The sequence below is a fragment of the Paramacrobiotus metropolitanus genome, unplaced genomic scaffold, assembly GCF_019649055.1.
Source record: "Paramacrobiotus metropolitanus isolate TYO unplaced genomic scaffold, Prichtersi_v1.0 Parri_scaffold0000113, whole genome shotgun sequence".
Lineage (NCBI taxonomy): Eukaryota > Metazoa > Tardigrada > Eutardigrada > Parachela > Macrobiotidae > Paramacrobiotus > Paramacrobiotus metropolitanus.
Window position 1 is genome coordinate 94,985 of NW_026570333.1, and position 20,797 is coordinate 115,781.

The 20,797-nt window shown below is 44.2% G+C and overlaps 3 protein-coding genes across 3 annotated transcripts; all 3 read right to left on the reverse strand.

Moving 5' to 3' along the window:
• Positions 1-10,954: 10,954 nt before the first annotated feature.
• Positions 10,955-12,234, reverse strand: LOC129598057 (uncharacterized). The gene is made up of 3 exons (XM_055495802.1): positions 12,075-12,234; positions 11,336-11,804; positions 10,955-11,235 (listed from the first exon to the last, which is right to left on the reverse strand). Exons 1-3 carry the CDS (start codon positions 12,117-12,119, stop codon positions 11,189-11,191), a joined length of 561 nt encoding a protein of 186 aa, XP_055351777.1. The 5' UTR covers positions 12,120-12,234; the 3' UTR covers positions 10,955-11,188.
• Positions 12,235-12,693: 459 nt separating this feature from the next.
• On the reverse strand, positions 12,694-15,611 carry LOC129598045 (muscarinic acetylcholine receptor M2-like). The gene is made up of 3 exons (XM_055495788.1): positions 13,792-15,611; positions 13,143-13,620; positions 12,694-12,888 (listed from the first exon to the last, which is right to left on the reverse strand). The coding sequence occupies exon 1, from the start codon at positions 15,349-15,351 to the stop codon at positions 14,389-14,391; it is 963 nt and encodes a 320-aa protein (XP_055351763.1). The 5' UTR covers positions 15,352-15,611; the 3' UTR covers positions 12,694-12,888; positions 13,143-13,620; positions 13,792-14,388.
• A 1,211-nt stretch (positions 15,612-16,822) lies between these two features.
• On the reverse strand, positions 16,823-18,118 carry LOC129598054 (muscarinic acetylcholine receptor M2-like). Its single transcript, XM_055495798.1, has one exon. It carries the CDS (start codon positions 17,855-17,857, stop codon positions 16,895-16,897), a length of 963 nt encoding a protein of 320 aa, XP_055351773.1. The 5' UTR covers positions 17,858-18,118; the 3' UTR covers positions 16,823-16,894.
• Positions 18,119-20,797: the final 2,679 nt, after the last annotated feature.

The window sequence follows — 20,797 nt, forward strand, 5'->3', positions numbered from 1 at the left end:
TAATATCGGAAATCTGGACTTACTCACTGCTGGAGACCGATTTAAAATTGAGCACCTTCGAAACTTCGAAAGCAATTATTATGCAAAAATAAGATGTACGAGTATACACAGTACCGAGGCATTGCGTAAGCTTAAGGTGCGTAAGGCATACACGTAAGTCTATGGGCGACACAGTACACCGTCTCCACAGGGTGCCACAGGGTGTCTCCAGAGGCCGGCCTCCGGTCTTGACTGTGCAAGTAGACGGGCTTTATCTGTATTAACTCCATCCTCCCGATAATCTTCCAGCAGCGAAGACAAAGGCGGGCTGCACAGCGGCATATCCCAGGTCTTTTATTTCTTGCGGAAATTTGGTTCCGGCAGTACGGATTAGCGGGCGTTCTTTTTTCATAACTCAAGAGCGCCAAGACAATCAACGGCAGCATGACCAGGGAGCAGCAAGGACACCATATCGGTTACGGAGTGAATCGAGACCAAACTTAAGAAAACGAAAACCTGGAAACCTAAGAACCCAAGAAACCTAAGAAACCTAAAAAAGCCTAATTAACAATAAAAAACTCACAACAACCCAGGAACCTTTAAGTAAACCAAGCATAGCCAAAGAAACCTAAGAAACTGTCGTTATTGGGCTGAATCAGAGTTTTGGTGGTCAAAGAAGAAGACTTTGAGCGGTCACAGGCAGAGTCCTGGCCGTCAGACCCAGACATTAAGTGGTCAGAGTCAGACTTTGAGCAGTCAGAGTCAGAGTTTGAGTGGTCAGAATCAGAGTCAGAGGTTGAGCATGGGCCCCGACTGTATGCCACACAACTCGAAAACGATATGCGCATTTTGAGCGATGTGATGTACGAGTCTACCTTGTGGATAACTCGAGAAAGCACGGGTAAACTGAGCGGGATGGCAGTCTGTTTCGTCCAAAATTTGAAGAGCATTAGTTCATAATGAGACTATTGGTACACCTCCGCGCGTTTAAACTTTTGGAATTTTATTTCACCAATAACCCCAAAACGGATGTTGCGGGCACAAACGGTTTTTTCGCCTATGTATACGAATCCTTTGGCTAAAAAATATCAATGAAGCAAAGCAAAAAAGGGTTTGGGAATGCGCGACAGCGAAAGTTGTCGTGGATGTATATGAATTTTGTGCTATGTACCGGGCCAAATCCCTTAAGTAATGTTGAAATTAAGCTTATTTAAAACTGGCAGCTGTAAAACGGTCACCGGCACGGCATAAAAAAAGAACAGCTGCAAGCTATTTGACAAACCACAGCACAGTACACTAACGCCAGCTTGTAGACGGCGCTGCGCCGCAAAAGAGTAGAACAGTTATACAGTATTACAGCGAATGTGTATTTTACCAGTGCCACTTGACTACTATAAGAGGCAAAAGCAGGCATCTTCCACCGTTCCCCTGTACTGTTGCCGTCACCCGGCTGGAGTCTGACGTAGTGGCTGAACAAGGCGCTTATGTACCGCGCCAGATTTAACCATATGTATTCCCGTAACGTCACACTCCAGGCGGGGAGACGGCAGCAGTACAGGGGAACGGTGGAACGTGTTTACTTTCGCCCCTTATATTCTCAGGACATAGTAGTAGGTACTAGGTGCCCATAGCGAAAGTGGAAAGTTCTCATCAAATGTATTTCTCGAAGAAAAGCGTGTTTCGTATAATACACAATTCGCGAGAATAATTATTATTATTATTATTATTACATCAAGAGCAGACAACCCGCTAAACGGGACTTCAACGTCTGGTCGGCAACAAAATATAACTAAACAAAAACAATTTTAAGACAGATCAACAGTTCGGAGAGCAAATTTAAAAAATCCCACACCATCAACACTGAGTATCTGCATGTTAACTTTTTTTGTGCGCTCAAAGATGTTCCTTAGTCGCATGGCCAGTGTGCCTTCTCCGATCTTCTTCTTCGCTCTGGCTGCAATTCTCGTTGGGTTCCGCAGGTTGTACAGCATTCCCAGATCCGTGAAGTCGATCATCCCGACCATATACCGCGGCGGATGGTATGCTTCGTGGGTGTAGATCTTATACAGCCAGACCGCTTCAGACTGCTTCCTCAATATGCGGTTTCATTGAACAGTCAGAGTGTTCGGCTAGTCGCAAAGTATACAGACAGTATGACAGAACAACTATCAACTGTAGAAAGTGTGTTTCAGCATAATACTTGCTGTTAGCTAATGCACATTACTTTTATAATAGTTCTACTGTATATAGCGCCTGTCATACATTCAGAATGTGTTCGAAATAAAGTTGTATTCAGTGCACAGTAAAGTATACTCCCAACTTGAATTACTTGTGTTTTCCCTAGTAGATTAAACAATAACACCCAGTTTTTTATGCATATACTAGCGTCGAAGGTTGTTACACTTTCAGCAGCATATTTCTATTCGGCATATTTCTTGGCTACACGTAGCTCAAATAGATGGTTTTCTCGCTTACTACTGCAGATGTGTTTAATTACCGATGGCTGCGGCGACTAATTTTGCAACCGTTTTTGTTTTGTGTTCGAAATCAGTTGGCTAATGTTGCTTTTCGCATTTCAATTAAAAACTGTGTTTCCTCGGATGTCAATCAGTATCATACATGAAGAAAATCCTGCCGGCGTTTCGATAGCGTACCGCGATTTTGGAAAACGACATGCATGTACAATTAAATTAAATACAGTACATAAAATTGGAACTAAATAATAAACTGCAATAACCAAACAAATGATTCGTCAAACAAATGCAGAAATACGCTTATAAAGTACATTGTTTATGCGATTTTACCACACGACGCGTGGTATACAAAAATTTTATCAATTAACAGTAATAGTCAAAATTAATAATATACAGCGTCTCTGACTGATGATACTATGCGCAATGTTCAAGTGGCAAAGCATTTATCCCATCTTTCAGACCGGTTAGCCGGTTAGGCCGCTGTAAGCGGGATATTAATTTTGAGAAACGTAAGCTTGAGCGTGAAAGAGACAAGTGCCAGATAGACTGCGCAGTGCACACTCGACAGTGTAGAGCAGATTAAATCTAGCCCTTACTGTGCGCCGCGCTTACAGCGGTCTAAATGTTTGACAACGGGCTTCTACTACACACAGTATACAGTAAACTGTGAAAATTATGAAGTTTACTAACGTTGTTGTCATGCTGAGTTTGACGTGGATCTCTCTGGAATCCGAAGAAGAAGATAAATGCTCCATTAGTATCTAAAGTTTGGATACTAATGGATCCATTAGTAACCGTTGCCCGGAGAAAGGTCAGCGATATAAAATACTCCGGAGCATTTCGTATCAGTGACCTTATTCCAAGGCAGTGGAACTGATACTTGGATGTGGGGATTAGCTGTCCTAGAGGACCTTAAGACACTGAAGCAGGACACGGCAGACCACACGGGGCTGCGGAACCGTTTTAAATGACAAGGAATACTCGCCTGCCTGCTTGTGAGACAGCATTCCCCATTTGTTTTCGGATTGTTTGTTTACTGTTGTCCCAGAAAACAGAAGCCCGCTTGGATTAAGAAGTTGAAGGTTTGTTCTTGGCTTATATTGTATGACTGTTCGGTGTTCTTCTTAAACATTTTGCCAAACATTATGTACTCGGTCACTGCGGGGTTGTGCGAGGGTGGTTTCATAAAGGGTGATCATCAGTGGGAAGCAAAATTCATAAAACTGTGTTATAGCGGCTCATAAGGGCGTGCTTAGCTGCCGGAAATCGGATTTCGTAATAATATTGCTACAGTGTGTTTCAATACAAAGACAACAACATATAGCTGAAAAGATGGAATTAAAAATAAGGGGGGATTTAAAGATCGGCGGGGCGTGTTACTGTAGAATCAAGGGACGGTGAAGAAGCTGCTGCAGAAATCGACGACTGCAAAGAGGGCGGCTTGCGAGGAAAAGCAGAAGCGTAAGTAGATGATCCGCTACAGCCAGAACGCGTTTAGAAATATGTTAGCAAATTAATCTTAAAAAAATAAACCCAAATAAAGGACTCTCTTATATTATTATTTTAATTTTTATTAATAAAGAAAATTTCCTTAGTCTTGTTGCACAGTTCAACTGTTGGTGTGGATATATCTGGAACAGTGAATTTAAGTTACTGCCTTATTATTATCCTAATTTTAATATTAGTGAAACTTTTAATTGGGCTGTAACCGCTGTATTAAAAATTTTCCTTACATATCTGTGTGGGTATTTTGTGAGTAATAATAAATGTGTGTTTGCATTGCAGCCCCCCCCCCGCTCATACGTTTGCGCGCCGTGCCCGGCTGCGGGGAACCGCGCAAGTACGCTGCACAAAGACTACACGAATAGCATCCACCAATTAAATAACATTTATTTAGTTTTTAGCAGACTACAGTAGTTTGCATCGTTTATATAACGAGCTAGGATTGTTGTTAACATAGCTAATTGAAGTTATTAAAATTAAAGTCAAGTACCTATTCTTAATGCAAATAAACGCAATTTTTGATGAAGAACAACCGTGATTAATTATAATTCCCGATGCGTTTCGATATTCTTTCCAACGCACATCAGCATTCATACTTATTCAGAATGGCATGGATACAGTATTCAGTACCGTGGAAAAGACCGAGAACGTGCGACATGCAGTTATCGTCGCACCGGTACTGCCTGTTTGGATCCATAGACCATGATCACGATCATGTAGGTCAATGACGCCGCCATACGCCATTTATGTCTCGATAGTGCTGATTGCAGTGATTCATCTCTTTGCGTTACAAACACTAACACGCTTCTCCTGGTGTTGTATGACTTTTTTGCTACAGACAACCGGCAAACCACAGTCAAACGTCAGAGGGTGTAGTTTGTTCCCAACATTTCAGCAAGTGGTGTCTTCCCATCGACAAAGCGTCAGTGCGGAGGCTGTATCATCCCCGTCGAGAAACACAGGCACCCGATCTGTGCACAATGTATAACAACGGAAAAATGGCATAATGTCACTTCCATCGCAACATTAGGCCAAAGCAGTGATTTCCTGATCAACAACTAATAGCTTATGTACACGTCACAAGGGTCAGAGAAAGGCTGTGCATCGAAAAGAACAGGGTCGACTGAACCTGGGACCGATGATAGAGCAATGTGTCAACGCATCGTATGGTCGGCTGACCGCACACTGACGAATGATGATCCGATGGCACCGTAATATTCTTGCGCATTGTTTTGTATACGGAACACGCGTTTCTTTGGTGAAATACAATTGATAGGAAGTTTCCACGTTCGCAGTGGGTACCCACATTTTAGGATAATGTACTGGAAAATGGTAGTCAAGTGGCTCTGGTAGAATATATATCTACTGTGCTGTCTAACGGTACTATTCTTCAACGCCGTCTGCACACTGGCGTTAGCGTATTGTACTTTGGTTTGTCATATAGTTTGAAGACGTTATTCTTTTTTATGTTGTGCCACTTACAGACAGACGTCTGTCGGTTTTCAAATGAGCATGGACTGCAACATTAAACCTTACACGTTTTCTATTGGACAAGTGCAAAAGTCGCGTCTTAGTAAAACAGCTATTTCATTCCACTCTACTCTACTTCGCTCCAACGCCAGCTGGAGCTTTTTTATACTGTGATGTTCTGTAGTTTTAGGAGGACAAGTTGGGCGATTTCATTGGCGAAGGCATGCCGGTCCATAATCTCCTTGGGTTTGTCGTTGATTTGCGCCGACAGCAGCACATATCCGAACAGCGTCCCGATAAACTACAAAAACACCAAAGGTCATTAAACCGTCAGAGCACGGCCTACACGGGTGACGGAAAGATCAGTACGATAGGAATAATTACCGTAATAATCGATGCTACCGACCTACTCAACGACACAGAATGAGCCGATAATCTCAGTGTGGCATAGCTAAGACTAAGTATCTGCACGAAGCGAGAACTACATCTCCGACGATAAATTTATTACCAACCCCGAAGACTGCTGAACTCCGAATGAGAAAACTGACGATGTACAAAGTACTGCAACTCGTGGAATTATGTAGACACGGCGCATCCATGCAGAAAAACCAAAAGTAAATCCAAACACAAAAGAGAAATAGCAAGTACGAGTACACATGTTAAGGTACGTACTAAGCTGCTACTGTATCTATACTGCGTCACGGGTAACCGTTATGTGTATGGAGATGACTGCGTTAAAAGCGAATTTTAATAGTTTATAAGCTTGCACAGAGTGCTGTGCTATACTCAGTCAGGAAATTACATTACCGTCACGGCAACCTCTCGCGACAAGGCAATCCCGCCGATGGTAATCCGAGTGCGGCGTGTCTCACATTCTGCCAGATGTTTCTGCACTGCGCACACCGCTCCTTCCGGGCACCTGTCTGCCGCGACGGCACATCTGACAGCCAAGAGAAATTCTTCGTTCTACAAAAGGGAAGACACAAAGCCATTCCTAAGGATTAGGCCCAAACACGGTAGAAGAGGGAATGTTATCGGTGTGGGATACTGATGACGCAGAAGATTAGTGGCGTTGAGGTTGTTAATGCGATGCGTGTGTGTAAAGTTCCGTTGACAGCCACGTCATAAATCGTAATGCGACGGTTAAGAACCGTGTAGATACTGCTACAGCAATTATTCTGATTGTTATCATTTAGTGTTAGATTAGTGTAGGCAAGTAGTGTTAGATTTTAACAGTTTACATCTTCAATTTAAATTGCTAAGGGCCGTTAATTCCGTTGCATCTGTATGAATGGCTCGTGGTGGCATACGGTATGCCGCATACCGTGTCCAGTAGGGTACTCGGAAATTTGCTTACAGAAAGTCGTACTATCGTAGAATAATGGCTTCTTGTGATGTCGCTTCGCTAAGCCGGTTAAAAACATGTGACCAATTAACAAACCCTATTTTAAATCTGTATTATTTTTAACAACAAAAGATAATGTGTGCTAATGAGTATTTAAACAAGAAAGATAAATACAGTACCAATTAGAAGATGTATGCTTGATTTATATGGACATAGTTACTGTAGATACATAATTCAACCTAATTTCATTTCAATAAACAAATAAATTTAAAAATGTCCAAACTTGAAATTTGCCCGTGTCTAATTAAATTTACATAAGTGTTTGCATGAGTAATTCCGGTAACCAGTAAGAAGCTGTAGAAAGTGGCAATACAACGCAACTTTATAAGCACAGCGTCTGCGCATACCTGCTCGGTTAAATGGATAATGACCACCATCTGCGCCACGAGCATTCCCAGTATAATACCAATACTGATGCACACCACAGCATCGGGATAATTTCCTACAGACACGATCTCACAGATGTTCTCGGCTAAGCGCATAAAATAAAACGTATCCTCCAGAAATATCATGGCGCCGATCCACATGAACTCTCTATCCAACGCGCGAATCAGAGCGCATAAATCAGAATGACAGTTTAGACATGCGCGAAATTCGGCTAACGACAAACTTTTGCCGGTATTCATCCTTCGGGTTAGGATTCGGCATCCCAAACCCAGTTCCAACAGAACCGCGATCAGAAAACAATGCACACACTGAATTCCGGTTAAACTGATCGTGGTTAATATAAACCGAACAGTGAAGAATTCGCGCGAATATTTTACTACAAAATCCGAACGCGCGAACCACGACGAAGAAGACGGAATTTCCCGTACGAACGACTCACTTCCGTTGCGTCGTTGGGGAACTATCACATAGATGGGGTTTGCCAGTAAAATGCATCCCAGTGCAAAAAGCGTGATGATGTTAACGTAATTAAAATATTTACCGAACGATTGGCAGAATGTTCGCAACATTGGGTGAAGACGCTTTTTCGACAACAGCATCTGCACGGCACAGAATAAGCGCGTAAACGGCACGACAAATGTCGGGTACGACAGGAGCATGGCCGACGTAGTGGACGGTGATACCGGGTTGTCGTACTGCTCCGTGACGTTGGCTAAAAACTGCAGGATAACGTAGACCGCTATAAGGGTTACGAAGGAAATTCTAAAGATTTTTGATTTGGCTGGTATCGGATAATAAAAGTAACCGGTTAAACTCATGGAGCAAAACCAGAAAAGGTTGTACAGCCACAAGAGTTTTGTGTGCCGCGGTGCGGAATGCATAATTGTACGGCACAGTTTCCCCTGCAAAGACTGCTACGCACAAAGAGCAGGTTGCCCCATTAATCCATTCTTCCGTAATGCTTATATGGCTACACCCAGTGTATAGAAGATGCTGTTCATCAAACTGCTTTGCATACATAAGCATTTCACGCACAACGATTTTTTGAATTAAGTCAAAGAATATCGCGCACAATCGATAATCGACGCTGTGTACACACACGGCAAGTGCGCACGTTCCAGACTTGTCAGGAACGGAATGCACATGATTGACAGTATGTTTGCTTTGGGCAAAAATATTTCCGTTAAAAGGTTGAAAAGGTCACGCTGTGTTTTTCAAAGGATAGTCGTGCAGGTGAGAAATCATCACCAACAACGGTGCACCGAATAACCGTGAAAACACCGTATGCATGCGAAGGTGGTGCCAGACACGCCACACATGCACATAACAGTTTTTATTCTAGTGGGTAGACAGTACGGAGTTCTCGCCATTGTGCCTGGCTGTTACTAAATAGTTCCAATATTTAGAATGCTTAAAGTGGCACTGAAGAAAGTAACCCGGAATTACGCTTGTCCAATAAGTAAGTGGACACTGGAAATAGCAAAACATTGTGTATATTTTTGCGCATATACCGTTTGCATTTCCATTATGTATTTCTTATGTTGTACATTGGCGTTTTGCGTATAGAAGTGTACAGATTAGCTGAAGATTTGCGACTTCCCAACCGGATGTTGCGCGCACAAACGGTTTTCACGCCAATTCTGAATGTACAATATATGAATGTACTCTATACAAATTATTTGGCTTATAAATGCCGCAACGCAATGCACAAAGGTGCTGCGAAAGTGAATGTTTCCTTGCGGGTACACGGGGTTGATACCACTTATCGGTCACCGCAGCTCAGGATTTGTGGAAGGTCAACGCTAGCCCAGCTGAACTACCTGACCTTGGCTTTCGCAACTTGCAGAAAACATGGGATTTACCTTTGTGCAACGTTTCCCCTGTCCACTCTCCTCGAAGTGTTCCAAGACGACGAAATCAATAAAGCGCGCCTTCTTGCCCAGGCAAGTCCGGAAGCCGGTGTCTGGCTTAACGCGATAATACTTACCCCGTTCTAAAAAATAGTACTAAATACAGCCGATTTTTCTCTATAGAATGGTATGTTTCACGTATTCCCAAGAATACCTTCTCCGAAAATCGCTGCTTGTTAGACTCGGTGCTGCGATTCGTGATCCACATAAGTGTATGAAATGTCACAAGCCTGTTGATGGCCAAGCTATCATGCCCTTTCTTGGCCGGCAGGCACCCGCGGCACGGTGCTCTCAACAGCATTGTATGCGGCGCCGCGCCTTCGTCTCGGCTGGTATCCCAGCTAAACTGGAACCACGCGGCACCTCTCACACGAGCGAACGACGTCCAGACGGCAACCTTCGCATGGAACCTTCGCATGGAAAAGGGGAATGTGCTTGGCATGGGATGTTACATGCGTAGATACTGTTTGCTGCTTCCCATCTCAAATCCACTTCGACAAATGCGCGGGAGCGGCCGCTATCCAGGCAGAAGAAAAGAAATCCAGATTTTACTCGAATTTGAACGATCGATACATCTTCGCCCCAATAGCTTTCGACACAATGGGGGCGTGGGGACCATCGGCTATCGCCCTTATCAAGGAGCTAGGAAAACGTCTACGCGACCACTCTGGAGAAAAGCGCTCGCATGAATTTCTCCGACAGCGTCTCTCGTTGGAGATACAGCGAGGCAATGCGGCCTCAATTATGGGCACAAATGGCGAAGCGGAAAAGCTAAATGGAATCTGGATGTTATAAAGTCTAGCTTTTTCGCTTGCTTGTAATGGTTTTGTTTTATTGATACATTTGTGTCTCGGTTTTCAAGTAAAGAGCAACCGCATCGGGGTTCATATTTGTTTTGTTGCAGTGTAAATCATGCACCTGTTGTGGGTCTTGTGCTATATATTCAACAAACATGTCAACAAGGCGCGTGAAGTTCATAACGAGGTAAGACACCTTCTGCCAAGCGTCGATTTTTATCCCGACCTAATTCCTAGCAAGGTACCAACAGGAAGCGCGCCTTACAAAGCCACCAGAGCAAACAGCTTCTGTTCGTTGCTATGGACCACAGTCCCGGTTCTCACGAAATCCAGCATTCGCGCTTGTGCTATCATTTTTGGTCAGTCAGAAATGAAACCGCATCCGTCATTGTACAGAGTAGTATTCAGCCAAACCGTTCATTTGTGATTTTCATTGAGATTGTCTAAAAATTTTTGTTTTTTACTGACCCTCCCTGACTTCGTCGCAGGAGAAGGTAATGGTCAGCGGGCGTTTCTGGCAGCCGGTGGTTTTTGACGGCTCGCTGGCGCGCAACGTGCAAGTGGGGAGATCCGGGGAAGCCGCCGTACACGCTTGCAGGACATCCTTCGTCACGTTGATCTTGGTACGAGAATATTTACTACGCACATGTACGGTATCCACCGTTTACAGTATCTACATTAGCAATTACTGCATCTACCGTTTTTCGTTTTCGTATGTACGGTAACGAATAGCAGACCAGGTTGTCTGTGGTCTTCTAAAGTACAGTTCTCGGCCGATTAAACTTTATCATGCAAACTATACTGCAACAAAACACAGACTGCTTAGTGTACAATAACATTGGCTCTATCCCTTTCAAGAAACACGCCATGAATCACGTGCAAGGAATGTAATTTTGCTGACCAAATTGCCTGTTTTGTATTCGGTACCCGTTTAGTGAGGCAAAACGGATGTCATGAGCGAGCAACAGAACACTTTTTTGGTGAGCGTATCAGAAGGTGTGCGAATGCGATAATGCACATTTTGCCGCGTTGTGATCTTTATTCCGACATTTATTTTTACCGAGATACCAACAGGAAAACGCAACACACACGCACACACCAGGACTGGTTTGCTGTTCATATGGACTGTTGTCGAGCTTCTCGTTAAATCACGCAGTCGCACTCATACGTTCGTTTCTAATGCGTCACAAAAGCAACCACCGAAAAAAGCAAGTTAATATTGCCAGAATTTAATGTCCTGCTTGATCGTCCAGTGGACTGCGCTTATTTGTCGAACATATTGTTGACAATCATTCCGCACACAATCGGTTCTGAAAGCAAAGACAAGTATTAATCCGTTATTATCCAGCCAAACCGTTTGTATCATTGTCGTCAAGAGTACATTAAACTTTTCATTCATTTCCTACTAACCGCTTTGGACTTCGTTGCAGGAGAAGGTGATGGTCAGGGGGCGTTTCTGGCAGCCGGTGGTTTTGGATGGATCGTTGGCGCGCACGGTGCACGTGGAGAGATCCGGGGAAGCCGCCGTGCACGCCTGCAGGACATCCTTCGTCACGTCGATTTTGGGGCAACCGCGCTGCACATACTCCGCCTTCTCCAGGCGGACGCGCCGGGGGTTGGCGGAGGGAAGGGGCGTGGTCGGGCAGGGCTTAGCGGTGTTATTAGACTTCGCGGCCGGCTTCGGTTTTTGGACACTGCGCGCTGGGCGGCGCACGGAACCCTTGGATGAAGCGGAGCCGGTGTCCTTGGTGCAGACGATCGTGTACGATTGGCCGTGCCGAATCGTCTGGGTGGTCGTGTTGCGACCGCCCACATTCTGTGACAGGGAGACCGTCGGCAACTCCATGGTCAGTGGCATGGCCTCCGGTGCGGCGGCTGCCTATAGTAAATCCCATAGATTTGCAATCTTCCACATTACTAGTAGAAAAGTGCTAATTGAAAAATAAAATTGAAGAATAAAATCAACAAACAGTCTGCAATAGGAACACATCAAAATGCGTATAAATCGCCAGCACCACTGTTTCTAGCAGAAAAACGTGCATTTGCGCAGACTGCGGTAAAACGAAGCATCTACTTTTTAGTCCACCGAGTCGGCACTGACATGCGCTAAAATCTAAATGGCAAAACAATTTTTAGAAAGTATACTTACGGCCAACACGGGAATGAGAGCAATGGCGAAGATTCCTGCCAGCATTTTGGTACCGCAATGAACTGTGTCCAGCAAGGCAAGCAACTGCAACTACCCAGACACAAAATTCCCCGCCCTACACAAACAAATGCTTTTTTCCGTATGGAGCCGGTAAATTTGCAGTACAACAATATCGACTACTCGTTATGGCCTGGGTCTCAAAAATGCCTCAAGACATTTCTGGTAGTTGCCGTTTTTGCAGCAGTAATGTTGTATAACTCTCTTTTCTTCGATAACGTTTTGGCTTCTCCTTCAGGCGCTTATCGTTCTCTTACATAACGTATGAGCATGCAGGTTTGGAGCTTCTTCTAGGCGCTCGCTGAAGCAGGTTTTGTTAAAAAAAACTGAGTTTTGTTAAAATCCACAGAAATTTACTTCCTCCTTGATCGCTCGCTTGCTACCGTGAAACGAAAGCCGCGCGCACAAACCGTTTTTATATCAGTGTACGTACGTACGAGAAAGCGTAGCAGAGATACGGTAAAAAGTGTAACAGTGCGTCACGTAATAGAAAGCATTGGCAAGCAATGGCTCTCGTATGGGTTGCGGTAAATAATGCTCCGATTTAACGACAGCACACAGGTTTGCGTTTTCCTTTAATGATCCTTATGAATCTGACACGGACGAATAACAGCACACAAATAAACGCCGAATTCTCTAACCAAAACAACCCGATTACAGTTCATTCTTCTTTGCCATTGGGTTGGCCATCCAAAAGGACACACGGCGCTCTACTTATCAAACATATTGTTGACGACCATTCCACATGCGATTTGTGCTGCAAAATAAACGAAACAGCGGTATAATATTTTAGCGTAGTAATCATATAAGAGCGTTCAACCGCGCAGTTAAATGTTCCCTGTTTCTCTCGTTACCCGACGGAAGTGCGGCATTGCGACTTTGTCACGCTGAATTTGAGCACCATGTTGAACATGTTCCGTCGCAACGCCCCGTTTCCACCAAAAGACGGCAGAAAATACAGGAAATATTTAGCGGCGCGATCAACGCATTCCCTGTATACAAATAACTTACGTGTTTCCATCGCGGCACAGGAAAATTCAACAGTCAACGGCCGCTGCTGACACCCGGCCTTCTTCGAGGGATCATTGGCGCGGATGACACACGTCATCATGTCTTCGGAGATGCAGGCGTTCCAGATGGCGCTGGTGACGTCCTCCGCCGCGCAGCCTTTCTTCGCGTACGTCGCATTGTCCAGGCGTACTCTCTTGGTGGGATCCGCTTCCACTTTGGGGGGATTGCACCCCCCTTGGGCGGATTGCGAAGGCGGTGAACCGGAAGACGGTTTTTTGGACGGCGACGCCGGTTTCGGCGCACTGCGCGCTAAGCGTCGGGGGCTTTTGCCTCCCGCGGTGGTTTTCGGGGGAGCGGCTACTTTGGGACACTGGATGGTGTAGGACTGTCCGTGGGGAATCACCATGGTGGTCACGTTATGCTCGCCCACCATCCGGGAAGTGGAGGCCAACTTTTGAGCCGGTGATGGTGCGGCTAGCTGCAAGTAATTAAGTGCTTGGCATCCCAGACAAATGTACCATAACTTTCGGTACTTGTACATTATAATAAAATCGGCTCTAAACAGTACAACAATGTTTTAGTCGAGAAATTCGACCGGTCTCCATTTGTCTTCTAATATTTAAATACCTCAGCGTATATTTAAACTTACCCCGTATCCAACGACAAGAGCAACGGTCAAAACCGTCGCAATCATTGCTGTTGCAGTCATCGCAAGCAGTTCTTACAAGGTGAAGATGGGCAAATCTGTCGTCTTAGCCCGGTTAGGAAATGCTAGGCCGTGGAGCTTCCGTGTAAAAGAAAACTGTGTAGCTACAACGACTTATGCACACGCTACAAGATGTACCGCCGTGTGCAACAAATACAGATGGAAAATGTTTTAAGCCCAGCTGTTTGTCGATGTGCTCCCAGCTATATTATTATATTTGTAGTGGATCCACTAAAATCGGACATGTAGTTCCGGTTGTTAGACAATTTAATGCGCAGGTTAATGTACTTGCCGAAAGACACCGATCAACACCTCCATAGGTTACTTCTTCTTGCTTCGAGCGTCAGAGTATTTACGTGCCAAAAATAGCGCTTTATTCCAGTTATCTCTTGAATTAACACTAATTAATATACCGTAAATGATATAAATATATATATTGTACAGGCATGCCACACTTCCCGCATTAATATTGTATTGTTTTCGTAGTGTTGCGCTGCGGTTAGACATCTTCACAATTTAACCGGCAAGTTGAGCCAACCGTTATTTAAATTTAAACACTTTATCAGAAAGCAGTTTTAAACCGTTATGCATTTCCATGCTGCCCAGATTAAATAAAAACGGATTAACCGCGGATAGCGAATATCCCAACCAATAAGCCACCAGATAAAACTCGATATCCTCATATCCGCTGATTAATTCCATAATCTGGTAGATAAACCACGGGCCCCACTGCAACACTAGCGCGGCTAACAGTGCCGACAACAACCCGAACGCCTGGCGCTGCTTCTTCTTCCGCACCACATCCCGGATATCCGGCGCCGTTTCCGCCGTGCGGATGCGCAACGCCGCGCGGTGTTTACTCCACAGTTTCCACGAAGTCTTCACGTAGCAGCACACCGTGACGGCCGACGGCAGCCACTGTGTGAAGATCGCCACGTATAGCGAACTAGCGTACGGTTCGTCGATACTCCAATAGCATTCTTTTTCGTCGGTGGAAGTACGATGTATTCGATTGTAAACCAAACTCGGCACGATAACTAAGTTAGACCAAATCCAGCTGAAGCAGATTAAAATGATGCATTTTTTCTCGGTGTGACGCTGCCGGTAGGACACCGGCCAGGAGATGGCCCATAATCGGTCCAGGGCGATTATAGTGATGGTCAGCAGAGTTTGTGAGGTACCCAAGAAATCGAAGTACACCCAGATGGTGCATTGCCAACGGGATAACGGCCAGTGGCGAAGAACGGTTAGCAGAGCAAAGTGGGTCATGGACACGGAGCCAGTGAGGCAGTCGGAGATGGCCAGGTTGAAGAGGTAGTAGTTGAAGACGGTGCGCACCGACGGGATGATTAGGAATGTCGCGATGATGGTCAGATTGGTGATCACCGTGGAGATTATTAAGCTGACCAGGGGAAGCAGAACCCACGCGGAAACATAATAGGGCGTGGATATATTAGTTGGTAAAGGTGTATTGGTGGAATTATTAATATTATGCATCTGCATGATGGAAACCGTAATCTGTAGAATGCGAGACACTCTTCACTATACGCTTCAGAGATGCATATAATATATTGTTATACAGAGTTTTAGTGACAGAGCGCTCAGCAGTGGGATTATTTTGCTAACGATTCCGACGTTCCTGCATACGTAACCGGAGTCCGACGATTAAAGTAATCTCTGGCTGTTTCGGAGATGCTCGATATCATAATATGCGCATGCCGTGTGACCATATCGTATCTTGTCAGCGTCCTGGCATCCGATTGCTGTCGACCTGATTCAGCCGGAAGTGCAGCACGAGAAGCATGTGCCTTATCTAATTATAAGGCACTGCTGTCGGTTAAACGGTTAATGACCGCGAATCTGTATATACACAGTGTTGTTCTCGCAGTTATGCATAGGTACATTATTTATTGAAATGGGCAGCGAAGTGCGCTGCCGTCTGGCAAATGGGATAAACTGGGATTAGGTATGCTCTACTTATGTTCACTGTCGTATGTACCGCGCCGCTGTATGATTTGGGTTGAAACGTAGTTGTTCTTGGTATATTCGTTATCAGGGGAAGCGTGCCGGTATTGTACATGCTCCCAAGTTTATGCACTTGTACAAAAACTTTCGCTTTCGCGCCTTTCCGGCCACTTATTTGTATTATTTTATGACATTATATGAATCTGTAGCCAAATGGTATGTATACATCGGTGTGAAAACTGTTTGTGCGCACAACATCCGGTTGGAGAGTAAAGGCTGAGTAAAAAGCCAAAAGCTTAAAGGCATGGAGATATACAAAAAGTTTTCAGTACCAACAGATCTTCTTTGAATTTTGCGGGCAAAGCACGTTTAGCGAGAAGATCGTTTTTACGCCAAGTTTCCATCATGGTTTTGAAATTTCAAAACGAATTTCAAATATTTTCTCAAGTTATTTGAAATCTGAAAAAAATGGTGGAAACTTACTTGCGAAAGCTATCTTCATAGTTATGTGTGTGTAGTTTTCATGCAAAATCTGAATAGTATCGGTTGATAATGAGACTTTTGGTACTTTCTAACTGCGTGCGTTCTGCATGAGTAACTTTGGAATTCTGTTTCAACCATAACTCCCGAATCAGATGATGCACGCACAAGCGGATTTCACGCAAATGTATGCATTATGCAATCACTTGGCTATAATTATAATGTTAGAAACCGAATAACCGATGCAAAAAAGAACACAATAATTGCTTGCTGTCTTTTGTATCATTGTAGGTAAATCGGCAGTTACAAGTTACAACCAATTTTAAATATTATCCAGGTGGAAAATTGCCACCCTTGTGGAAGTACATATTCCTTTGGAAGCGGTAGCTAGACACCTCGTCCCACCTTCTCTCACATAATCAGTTCAACTCAGTCGTGACATATCACTGTAATGTCGCAATGCGTGCACATGCCGTTTTACTACGCAGAGTAATTTGAACTCAGGGAGGACTGCGAGTTTATTCTAACTACGATTTTTACTAAACGGATGGAAAAATGATCATCTGAAAAAAAATAAACGGCAAACCGCATTAAGAGACCGTTATTTCAACTTGCAAATTTTATGAAACAACAGCTTTATACCGTTATGCATCTCAAGGCTGCCCAGAATAAATAAAAACGGATTGACAGCGGATAGAGAATACTGCAACCAGTAAGACGCCTCATAGAATTCGTTACTTTCATAGTTGCTGCTTAAATCCAGAATCCGGTAGATGAACCACGGACTCCACTGCAGCACCAGCGCGGCCAACAGCGCCGACAACCACCCGAACGCCTGCCGCTGCTTCTTCTTCCGCACCACATCCCGGATATCCGGCGCCGTTTCCGCCGTGCGGATGCGCAACGCCGCGCGGTGTTTACTCCACAGTTTCCACGAAGTCTTCACGTAGCAGCACACCGTGACGGCCGACGGCAGCCACTGTGTGAAGATCGCCACGTATAGCGAACTAGCGTACGGTTCGTCGATACTCCAATAGCATTCTTTTTCGTCGGTGGAAGTACGATGTATTCGATTGTAAACCAAACTCGGCACGATAACTAAGTTAGACCAAATCCAGCTGAAGCAGATTAAAATGATGCATTTTTTCTCGGTGTGACGCTGCCGGTAGGACACCGGCCAGGAGATGGCCCATAATCGGTCCAGGGCGATTATAGTGATGGTCAGCAGAGTTTGTGAGGTACCCAAGAAATCGAAGTACACCCAGATGGTGCATTGCCAACGGGATAACGGCCAGTGGCGAAGAACGGTTAGCAGAGCAAAGTGGGTCATGGACACGGAGCCAGTGAGGCAGTCGGAGATGGCCAGGTTGAAGAGGTAGTAGTTGAAGACGGTGCGCACCGACGGGATGATTAGGAATGTCGCGATGATGGTCAGATTGGTGATCACCGTGGAGATTATTAAGCTGACCAGGGGAAGCAGAACCCACGCGGAAACATAATAGGGCGTGGATATATTAGTTGGTAAAGGTGTATTGGTGGAATTATTAATATTATGCATCTGCATGATGGAAACCGTAATCTGTAGAATGCGAGACACTCTTCACTATACGCTTCAGAGATGCATATAATATATTGTTATACAGAGTTTTAGTGACAGAGCGCTCAGCAGTGGGATTATTTTGCTAACGATTCCGACGTTCCTGCATACGTAACCGGAGTCCGACGATTAAAGTAATCTCTGGCTGTTTCGGAGATGCTCGATATCATAATATGCGCATGCCGTGTGACCATATCGTATCTTGTCAGCGTCCTGGCATCCGATTGCTGTCGACCTGATTCAGCCGGAAGTGCAGCACGAGAAGCATGTGCCTTATCTAATTATAAGGCACTGCTGTCGGTTAAACGGTTAATGACCGCGAATCTGTATATACACAGTGTTGTTCTCGCAGTTATGCATAGGTACATTATTTATTGAAATGGGCAGCGAAGTGCGCTGCCGTCTGGCAAATGGGATAAACTGGGATTAGGTATGCTCTACTTATGTTCACTGTCGTATGTACCGCGCCGCTGTATGATTTGGGTTGAAACGTAGTTGTTCTTGGTATATTCGTTATCAGGGAAGCGTGCCGGTATTGTACATGCTCCCAAGTTTATGCACTTGTACAAAACTTTCGCTTTCGCGCCTTTCCGGCCACTTATTTGTATTATTTTATGACATTATATGAATCTGTAGCCAAATGGTATGTATACATCGGTGTGAAAACTGTTTGTGCGCACAACATCCGGTTGGAGAGTAAAGGCTGAGTAAAAAGCCAAAAGCTTAAAGGCATGGAGATATACAAAAAGTTTTCAGTACCAACAGATCTTCTTTGAATTTTGCGGGCAAAGCACGTTTAGCGAGAAGATCGTTTTTACGCCAAGTTTCCATCATGGTTTTGAAATTTCAAAACGAATTTCAAATATTTTCTCAAGTTATTTGAAATCTGAAAAAAATGGTGGAAACTTACTTGCGAAAGCTATCTTCATAGTTATGTGTGTGTAGTTTTCATGCAAAATCTGAATAGTATCGGTTGATAATGAGACTTTTGGTACTTTCTAACTGCGTGCGTTCTGCATGAGTAACTTTGGAATTCTGTTTCAACCATAACTCCCGAATCAGATGATGCACGCACAAGCGGATTTCACGCAAATGTATGCATTATGCAATCACTTGGCTATAATTATAATGTTAGAAACCGAATAACCGATGCAAAAAAGAACACAATAATTGCTTGCTGTCTTTTGTATCATTGTAGGTAAATCGGCAGTTACAAGTTACAACCAATTTTAAATATTATCCAGGTGGAAAATTGCCACCCTTGTGGAAGTACATATTCCTTTGGAAGCGGTAGCTAGACACCTCGTCCCACCTTCTCTCACATAATCAGTTCAACTCAGTCGTGACATATCACTGTAATGTCGCAATGCGTGCACATGCCGTTTTACTACGCAGAGTAATTTGAACTCAGGGAGGACTGCGAGTTTATTCTAACTACGATTTTTACTAAACGGATGGAAAATGATCATCTGAAAAAAATAAACGGCAAACCGCATTAAGAGACCGTTATTTCAACTTGCAAATTTTATGAAACAACAGCTTTATACCGTTATGCATCTCAAGGCTGCCCAGAATAAATAAAAACGGATTGACAGCGGATAGAGAATACTGCAACCAGTAAGACGCCTCATAGAATTCGTTACTTTCATAGTTGCTGCTTAAATCCAGAATCCGGTAGATGAACCACGGACTCCACTGCAGCACCAGCGCGGCCAACAGCGCCGACAACCACCCGAACGCCTGCCGCTGCTTCTTCTTCCGCACCACATCCCGGATATCCGGTGCCGCTTCCGCCGTGCGGATGCGCAGCGCAGTGCGGTGTTTTCTCCACAGTTTCCATGATGTCCTCACGTAACAGCAGCCCGTGACGGCCGTCGGCAGCCACTGTGTTATGATCGCCACATACAATGAACTGTATAACAACTGTTATACATCATCCTTCCTTAAACCCTGGCATGCGATTCCTGTCGGTGTAATTGCAAATGCCGGAAGTACAGCGGAGAAACTTGTACCTCGTCTGGTTAATGTTGTTACCAGTTATGTTTAGTGACCCTGACCGTCAATTCGGGAGACACGTTGTGTCATTACAACTTACAAGCAAAGTCTAAGAACTATCCGCATGTTCAGCAAAGCGCGCTCACTGCGAAGTGGACATTCGTACGCGAAACATGTCCTCAGAAGAATAATTAAAAATAACACATTTTTTGCGTGCACGATGTACGCAATGCGTACAAATACAGACCAACTGTGCTGCACTGATAAATCATTTCAGTGATCCTGGTTAGTTATGTATCTTTTATATATTTTTTGATGTGATATATCGTACATCAAATGATCAGTTTATCTCATTAAATAAACGAATTTTCAGCTTGGCGCAATACGCTTGAACAAACCTACCGGTATCTGATGGGTTCAAAGTATATTATACAGTAGTACGCTCTTCTGTGCCACCATGCTCAGGCTAATCCAGAAGTTTTGTGTTATCTGTACTTTATTTGTACACGAATAAATGGGAATAATGAGCGCGTTTATTCCGGTCAATAAAAAATGAATTTAACGTTATTGCGATAAATCAGAAAACACTTGTCGCACTAAAAAAGACCAATGTCACAAAGCCCATTGCGCAATGAATAACTTTCAAGAATGCCAATGTCGACTGAAGAATGCCAATGTAGCAATGTCGCCTGTAGAAATTTCAGCGTAGGTATTGTCGTTAAGCGAATCCGAACAATTAGCGTGATGAAAATCATGTGTTAGAATACTACCGCAGTAATTTAATAAGAAGTGGTCTCCTTTAATGAAAAATATGGTCTATCTTCTCGACATCCTTCTGTATTGTGCCTCAACCATTCCTTCAAGATACCGAATGTAATTCAAGCAAATGTAATGGAGATACCGGTAGTTAGA

Coding starts and splice junctions, on each gene's coding strand:
- LOC129598054 (XM_055495798.1), bottom strand. CDS start 17,857: ATGCAGATGCATAATATTAATAATTCCACCAATACACCTTTACCAACT.
- LOC129598045 (XM_055495788.1), bottom strand. CDS start 15,351: ATGCAGATGCATAATATTAATAATTCCACCAATACACCTTTACCAACT.
- LOC129598057 (XM_055495802.1), bottom strand. CDS start 12,119: ATGCTGGCAGGAATCTTCGCCATTGCTCTCATTCCCGTGTTGGCC. Junction 11,805..12,074: donor CTCTCATTCCCGTGTTGGCC/GTAAGTATACTT, acceptor GATTTACTATAG/GCAGCCGCCGCACCGGAGGC. Junction 11,236..11,335: donor CTGCAACGAAGTCCAAAGCG/GTTAGTAGGAAA, acceptor CTTTGCTTTCAG/AACCGATTGTGTGCGGAATG.